At 47.0% G+C, this 8,560-nt stretch overlaps 1 protein-coding gene across 4 annotated transcripts in view; it reads left to right on the top strand.

The window, feature by feature from the left end:
* cep112 (centrosomal protein 112) overlaps positions 1-8,560 on the top strand; it is a 223,418-nt gene that overhangs the window by 160,556 nt on the left and 54,302 nt on the right. For all 4 annotated transcript variants that reach the window (XR_011674562.1, XM_071396422.1, XM_071396432.1 and 1 more), the window contains one exon: positions 5,075-5,224. Coding sequence is in view for 3 of the 4 variants with exons in the window: in XM_071396422.1 (XP_071252523.1) it covers positions 5,075-5,224 (150 nt within the window). In the remaining variant the exon portion in view is untranslated. The remainder of the gene's footprint in view (positions 1-5,074; positions 5,225-8,560) is intronic.

The following is an 8,560-nucleotide window of genomic DNA, read 5'->3' as shown; positions in this document are numbered from 1 at the left end:
TGTGGAAGGCTTTAAAGCTACAGCCTGAGATTTGTTTTTTAAGCAAAAATATAAAGAATTGAAATGACCGTTGAAAAGATTCCCAGATTTCAGACTGTGGCTTCAAAGCGCCTTTTAGCTGGGCAGTATAAAAGAACCCAAAACACAAATCACTGTTTTTATGTTTGAAAACAAAGAAGATTAGATCTATCCCAATCTGAAAAAATAGGGGTGAAATATCATATTCTATCACAGGCTTTAATTGCTAAATCATGACCTTAGAAGAAACTATTTTTTGTCTTTCTCACTCTCTTTTTTTCCAATCCCCCTGTTTTGGGTCCACTTTTGACGGCAGCAGCGTTGAGTTGAAAGCGAGGTTGACAAGCAGATGTTGTGAGAAAACAGGAGCTTATGAAGTTGCACAATGCCCCCGACATCAAACGTGTCTCGGTGGTAGTTGAAAGTTCACTCTGTGTTTGCTCGTCTTTGCTATGTGGCGAGGTAAAGTTTCCGTCAACAGAGGCTGCAAAAGATGAATCCTCTGTTTTGAAGGGGTAACTAACGCTCGCACGAGTTCAACTTAACATCCTTCCTCTGCATTCTGTTGCTGAAAACCCCAGTTCAATGGGTTCCACAATGACAACACAACGCTCTCAGGACATTTTACATGTGTTTATTTCTAAGTTAAGAGGAAGTCTACCCACCATATTAAAACACGCTATTTGTTGGTATTTGTAGCGTGTGTTAGCGGCTTGACTTTCGAAGGCGTTGTGTAGGGACTACATAGGTTTTAATGCATAGGAGCCCTGGGGGCGACTGGATCGAATGTAAACAGAGGGCCTTTGAACCTTGGAGGCTGCCCTCACTGTGTAACCCCTAAGTGTCTGTCAGAGGTCATCGATCTCTCTCGCAGGGAGAGCACTGCAGCATGGGTAGTAGTATCCCAATTAAAACATAGCAAGCCGCCATACGTTATCCTGAGGGCACTAGGGTAGACACATGCAGTGTGGATGCACGCACACACAACACGCACACACACGGTGTGAACAAACACACACTCATGCAACACACACACACACAGGGTCCTTTGAGCTTCGATAATTAGCGTCTCTGAAATCCGGGCCGCTTAATCGTCTTGCTGAGCGTGGCCTTCCTGAGCGACCTCTGAACCCAGCCCGGTTTGTTTCTCTTCTCTGGTTAATGATGAGGCAACAGTGGGGGTCCTCGGGAGCTCCCCCAGCCCTTTATCTCAACACTGCTGCTGGTTGAACATGGGAAAGGCTTGGAATAACAAGTTGAATCCAGTTAAGAGCAGGAAACACATCTTTACTACTGTTATTATTCTTTCATGCATAGAAGTACTTAACATCCTAGTAGAATCAGGCAATAACTGAAAGATAAATGATTTAAATGACAATCATGCCCTTCTGGGTATTATTTAACTATTTGTGGCTTCTGATCTGGGAGTGCATCAGTTCACTTTTTTCTGGTTCTTGTTAAGGCCCTAGTGAGTTCATTGTGTCACGCTATGTCTGTCATAGAGAACTGATAAATGGCCAGCTGGCCTCTGAGAGGCCCTGCGACTGCCTTTCATTCTTTATGTTCACTTTGAGGTGAGGAAAACCCAGCCTAAACAGAGCTACCAACCAGCCTGTGAAATTAAAGACGGCCTGTTCAGGCCAATTACAGTACAGTACAGTCGGATGAAGCCCTCGATATGAGACGAGGTATAAAGGTACAAGAATAACGAGAAAGACAGGGTTAATGAGTCATTATATCACTCCAGGCTACAGACGAGATGCTGGAGAATCTATAAGCAAAATAATTATTACGCCCAGAACTGATGTTCCCATAATAATGGACCATTTGTTGCTTTCATGTGGCTGGTCCCGCTGACTAAATCAGTCTAATCTCTCCCCCTGCGGTCGGCTAAGTCACTCATTCCCATAACTCCCACTCAATGAGAGGATTCCAGTAAGACTGTTGAACGAAGAGTTGAGTTGAACTAATGTACAGTAAACAATTATTTGTCTGTCTGTCTAGCCCAGCGCGAGCGGTTCAACGGGCCTGAGCGAGTAGTTTTCTCTCTTCTCCCTCTTCTCTGCTCTCTGTCCTCTCTTCTCCCTCTTCTCTGCTCTCTCTCCTATCTTCTCCCTCTTCTCTGCTCTCTCTCCTCTCTTCTCCCTCTTCTCTGCTCTCTGTCCTCTCTTCTCCCTCTTCTCTGCTCTCTCTCCTCTCTTCTCCCTCTTCTCTGCTCTCTCTTCTCTCTTCTCCCTCTTATCTGCTCTCTCTCCTCTCTTCTCCCTCTTCTCTGCTCTCTCTCCTCTCTTCTCCCTCTTCTCTGCTCTCTCTCCTCTCTTCTCCCTCTTCTCTGCTCTCTCCTCTCTTCTCCCCCTTCTCTGCTCTCTCTTCTCTCTTCTCCCTCTTCTCTGCTCTCTCTCCTCTCTTCTCCCTCTTCTCTGCTCTCTCTCCTCTCTTCTCCCTCTTCTCTGCTCTCTCTTCTCCCTCTTCTCTGCTCTCTCTCCTCTCTTCTCCCTCTTATCTGCTCTCTCTCCTCTCTTCTCCCTCTTCTCTGCTCTCTCTCCTCTCTTCTCCCTCTTCTCTGCTCTCTCTCCTCTCTTCTCCCTCTTCTCTGCTCTCTCTCCTCTCTTCTCCCTCTTCTCTGCTCTCTCTCCTCTCTTCTCCCTCTTCTCTGCTCTCTCTCCTCTCTTCTCCCTCTTCTCTGCTCTCTCCTCTCTTCTCCCTCTTCTCTGCTCTCTCTCCTCTTTTCTCCCTCTTCTCTGCTCTCTCTCCTCTCTTCTCTCTCTCTCCTCTCTTCTCCCTCTTCTCTGCTCTCTCTCCTCTCTTCTCCCTCTTCTCTGCTCTCTCTCCTCTCTTCTCCCTCTTCTCTGCTCTCTCTCCTCTCTTCTCTCTCTCCTCTCTTCTCCCTCTTCTCTGCTCTCTCTCTTCTCTTCTCCCTCTTCTCTGCTCTCTCTCCTCTCTTCTCTCTCTCTCCTCTCTTCTCCCTCTTCTCTGCTCTTCTCTCCTCTCTTCTCCCTCTTCTCTGCTCTCTCTCCTCTCGTCTCCCTATTCTCTGCTCTTCTCTCCTCTCTTCTCCCTCTTCTCTGCTCTCTCTCCTCTCTTCTCCCTCTTCTCTGCTCTCTGCTCTTCTCTCCTCTCTTCTCCCTCTTCTCTGCTCTCTGTCCTCTCTTCTCCCTCTTCTCTGCTCTCTCTCCTCTCTTCTCCCTCTTCTCTGCTCTCTCTCCTCTCTTCTCCCTCTTCTCTGCTCTCTGTCCTCTCTTCTCCCTCTTCTCTGCTCTTCTCTCCTCTCTTCTCCCTCTTCTCTCCTCTCTTCTCCCTCTTCTCTGCTCTCTCTCCTCTCTTCTCCCTCTTCTCTGCTCTCTCTCCTCTCTTCTCCCTCTTCTCTGCTCTTCTCTCCTCTCTTCTCTCTGCTCTCTCTCAGCTGCAGCTTAAATATAATGTTCATTTTGACTGGAGTATTTCAAAGCTACTGCTGCTCCTTTTTATCTTGGTGTGTACCACAAGTTTACCAACACACACTCACTCTACTCTTCAAAAAGCTAGGAGCTTTTTTCCTCCTCTCTCTCTCTCTCTCTCTCTCTCTCTCTCTCTCTCTCTCTCTCTCTCTCTCTTTTTTTTTTTTTCTCAGGACAGACAGAGAACTGTGAGAAGATTGATAATGGCTGAGACTATTTCTGAGACACACCATTGACACTAACTAATGGAGTCTGTACCTATAGTAACTAAACCAGAGATTAATTTCTGTCTCCCATGGTGTCCTACAGATAGTGACATCATGTTGTTAGGAAATATGTTAAGCATTTGATATCCGGCTCCAACAAGCTGTGTGTTTTGATGTTAATGCAGCATTTGTCTGCTGCCCACACTCTCTCTTATATTTGCATAAACACTCCTATTCCATTTAGACTCAACTAAACGCTTCCTGAAACAGCATCTGTTCAAAAACACCAACAAACAGGGTCTGTCACTGAAGGAAAAACTCCAAGTTCTAGGACTGAACTGTACTGTACAGAGCACTAAGGACCTGGACCTAGGACTGTACTGTACAGAGCACTAAGGACCTGGACCTAGGACTGAACTGTACAGAGCACTAAGGACCTGGACCTAGGACTGTACTGTACAGAGCACTAAGGACCTGGACCTAGGACTGAACTGTACTGTACAGAGCACTAAGGACCTGGACCTAGGACTGAACTGTACTGTACAGAGCACTAAGGACTTGGACCTAGGACTGTACTGTACAGAGCACTAAGGACCTGGACCTAGGACTGAACTGTACAGAGAGAGCACTAAGGACCTGGACCTAGGACTGAACTGTACTGTACAGAGCACTAAGGACCTGGACCTAGGACTGTACTGTACTGTACAGAGCACTAAGGACCTGGACCTAGGACTGAACTGTACTGTACAGAGCACTAAGGACCTGGACCTAGGACTAAACTGTACTGTACAGAGCACTAAGGACCTGGACCTAGGACTGAACTGTACAGAGAGAGCACTAAGGACCTGGACCTAGGACTAAACTGTACTGTACAGAGCACTAAGGACCTGGACCTAGGACTGAACTGTACAGAGAGAGCACTAAGGACCTGGACCTAGGACTGAACTGTACTGTACAGAGCACTAAGGACCTGGACCTAGGACTAAACTGTACTGTACAGAGCACTAAGGACTTGGACCTAGGACTGAACTGTACAGAGAGAGCACTAAGGACCTGGACCTAGGACTGAACTGTACTGTACAGAGGACTAGAGACCTAGGACTGTACTGTACAGAACACTAGAGACCTGGACCTAGGACTTGGCTAATCAATTCCCATTTGGTATTCAATGACAAATCTAAGTATCTTGAGGTCAGGTCAGGGGTCACCAACCATGACCCCCAGAGTCAGTTTTTAGAGTGTGTTTATACTGTCTGTGTCATATGGGGATGTATCTATATCAAACCAGTTGGAATGGTGTTCCTCAAGGGTCACTGTTGTCCCCTCTCAATTTGTCTCTCCCTCTCTCATCCCAACCCATCTCTCTCTCCCTCTCCCATCTAATCTCTTTCTCTCTCCTCCCTCTCTCCATAGTTGACAGCGGAGCTGCAGACGTCAGTGTGTGCTGCTAAGGAGGAAGGGTTGCGGCAGCAGCAGGAGAAGGAGAGACAGTTGAAGGAGGCTACAGCTCGCTGGGATGATGAGAGGAGGCAGATGAGCCGCCACACAGACACTAAGAACAAGGTAAAGTTTCATGGACATTCTGCAAAGGACACTACTATATAGTAGACATCAGTAGTGCACGCCACAAAGTCTGTTAAAGACACTACAAAGTGCACACTACTGAGCCTCAAGGTAAAAGATAAACCGCTGGACATCTGTCCATCTCCCAAACTGTCACTGTTGATCAGTACTACACTCTTTATTGTGTGGAGGACATGTGTCAATGTCCAAGATGGCAGACATCTTGTGTTGTGTTCACCAGTTCGTTGGGTCAGGATATAATACAGTTCAGTACAGGCTCAGCTGAATCAACATCAGAGACACAATGCAATATTACGTTTTATTCAATAGTGGTTGTCCAAAACTTTTGTTGAAAAACAGCAAGTGAGAGAACATGGGTAAGATGACATATAAATACGTCCCAAGATGTACACCCATTGGTTGAGAGAGAGGAAGGTGATAATTGCAAGAGTGAGCCCATAGGTTGAACAGTCAGTGTGAGGAATGTGTATTAATGGACCGTGCTGATAGGCTGAAGGTAAATGGGTGAAAGCCATTCCTCACATGGCTAACAGGAAACAGGAGAAGGAACAAGAGGACGTGCTGATAGGCTGAAGGTAAATGGGTGAAAGCCATTCCTCACATGGCTAACAGGAAACAGGAGAAGGAACAAGAGGACATGCTGATAGGCTGAAGGTAAATGGGTGAAAGCCATTCCTCACATGGCTAACAGGAAACAGGAGAAGGAACAAGAGGACGTGCTGATAGGCTGAAGGTAAATGGGTGAAAGCCATTCCTCACATGGCTAACAGGAAACAGGAGAAGGAACAAGAGGACATGCTGATAGGCTGAAGGTAAATGGGTGAAAGCCATTCCTCACATGGCTAACAGGAAACAGGAGAAGGAACAAGAGGACGTGCTGATAGGCTGAAGGTAAATGGGTGAAAGCCATTCCTCACATGGCTAACAGGAAACAGGAGAAGGAACAAGAGGACGTGCTGATAGGCTGAAGGTAAATGGGTGAAAGCCATTCCTCACATGGCTAACAGGAAACAGGAGAAGGAACAAGAGGACGTGCTGATAGGCTGAAGGTAAATGGGTGAAAGCCATTCCTCACATGGCTAACAGGAAACAGGAGAAGGAACAAGAGGACGTGCTGATAGGCTGAAGGTAAATGGGTGAAAGCCATTCCTCACATGGCTAACAGGAAACAGGAGAAGGAACAAGAGGACGTGCTGATAGGCTGAAGGTAAATGGGTGAAAGCCATTCCTCACATGGCTAACAGGAAACAGGAGAAGGAACAAGAGGACGTGCTGATAGGCTGAAGGTAAATGGGTGAAAGCCATTCCTCACATGGCTAACAGGAAACAGGAGAAGGAACAAGAGGACGTGCTGATAGGCTGAAGGTAAATGGGTGAAAGCCATTCCTCACATGGCTAACAGGAAACAGGAGAAGGAACAAGAGGACATGCTGATAGGCTGAAGGTAAATGGGCGAAAGCCATTCCTCACATGGCTAACAGGAAACAGGAGAAGGAACAAGAGGACGTGCTGATAGGCTGAAGGTAAATGGGTGAAAGCCATTCCTCACATGGCTAACAGGAAACAGGAGAAGGAACAAGAGGACGTGCTGATAGGCTGAAGGTAAATGGGTGAAAGCCATTCCTCACATGGCTAACAGGAAACAGGAGAAGGAACAAGAGGACGTGCTGATAGGCTGAAGGTAAATGGGTGAAAGCCATTCCTCACATGGCTAACAGGAAACAGGAGAAGGAACAAGAGGACGTGCTGATAGGCTGAAGGTAAATGGGTGAAAGCCATTCCTCACATGGCTAACAGGAAACAGGAGAAGGAACAAGAGGACATGCTGATAGGCTGAAGGTAAATGGTTGAAAGCCATTCCTCACATGGCTAACAGGAAACAGGAGAAGGAACAAGAGGACATGCTGATAGGCTGAAGGTAAATGGGTGAAAGCCATTCCTCACATGGCTAACAGGAAACAGGAGAAGGAACAAGAGGACATGCTGATAGGCTGAAGGTAAATGGGTGAAAGCCATTCCTCACATGGCTAACAGGAAACAGGAGAAGGAACAAGAGGACATGCTGATAGGCTGAAGGTAAATGGGTGAAAGCCATTCCTCACATGGCTAACAGGAAACAGGAGAAGGAACAAGAGGACGTGCTGATAGGCTGAAGGTAAATGGGTGAAAGCCATTCCTCACATGGCTAACAGGAAACAGGAGAAGGAACAAGAGGACGTGCTGATAGGCTGAAGGTAAATGGGTGAAAGCCATTCCTCACATGGCTAACAGGAAACAGGAGAAGGAACAAGAGGACGTGCTGATAGGCTGAAGGTAAATGGGTGAAAGCCATTCCTCACATGGCTAACAGGAAACAGGAGAAGGAACAAGAGGACATGCTGATAGGCTGAAGGTAAATGGGTGAAAGCCATTCCTCACATGGCTAACAGGAAACAGGAGAAGGAACAAGAGGACGTGCTGATAGGCTGAAGGTAAATGGGTGAAAGCCATTCCTCACATGGCTAACAGGAAACAGGAGAAGGAACAAGAGGACATGCTGATAGGCTGAAGGTAAATGGGTGAAAGCCATTCCTCACATGGCTAACAGGAAACAGGAGAAGGAACAAGAGGACGTGCTGATAGGCTGAAGGTAAATGGGTGAAAGCCATTCCTCACATGGCTAACAGGAAACAGGAGAAGGAACAAGAGGACATGCTGATAGGCTGAAGGTAAATGGGTGAAAGCCATTCCTCACATGGCTAACAGGAAACAGGAGAAGGAACAAGAGGACATGCTGATAGGCTGAAGGTAAATGGGTGAAAGCCATTCCTCACATGGCTAACAGGAAACAGGAGAAGGAACAAGAGGACGTGCTGATAGGCTGAAGGTAAATGGGTGAAAGCCATTCCTCACATGGCTAACAGGAAACAGGAGAAGGAACAAGAGGACGTGCTGATAGGCTGAAGGTAAATGGGTGAAAGCCATTCCTCACATGGCTAACAGGAAACAGGAGAAGGAACAAGAGGACGTGCTGATAGGCTGAAGGTAAATGGGTGAAAGCCATTCCTCACATGGCTAACAGGAAACAGGAGAAGGAACAAGAGGACGTGCTGATAGGCTGAAGGTAAATGGGTGAAAGCCATTCCTCACATGGCTAACAGGAAACAGGAGAAGGAACAAGAGGACGTGCTGATAGGCTGAAGGTAAATGGGTGAAAGCCATTCCTCACATGGCTAACAGGAAACAGGAGAAGGAACAAGAGGACGTGCTGATAGGCTGAAGGTAAATGGGTGAAAGCCATTCCTCACATGGCTAACAGGAAACAGGAGAAGGAAC

The sequence above is a fragment of the Salvelinus alpinus genome, chromosome 1 (assembly GCF_045679555.1).
Source record: "Salvelinus alpinus chromosome 1, SLU_Salpinus.1, whole genome shotgun sequence".
Classification (NCBI taxonomy): Eukaryota; Metazoa; Chordata; class Actinopteri; order Salmoniformes; family Salmonidae; genus Salvelinus; species Salvelinus alpinus.
Note: the sequence above shows the minus strand (reverse complement) of the source record. Positions and strands in the feature narration are given on the sequence as shown.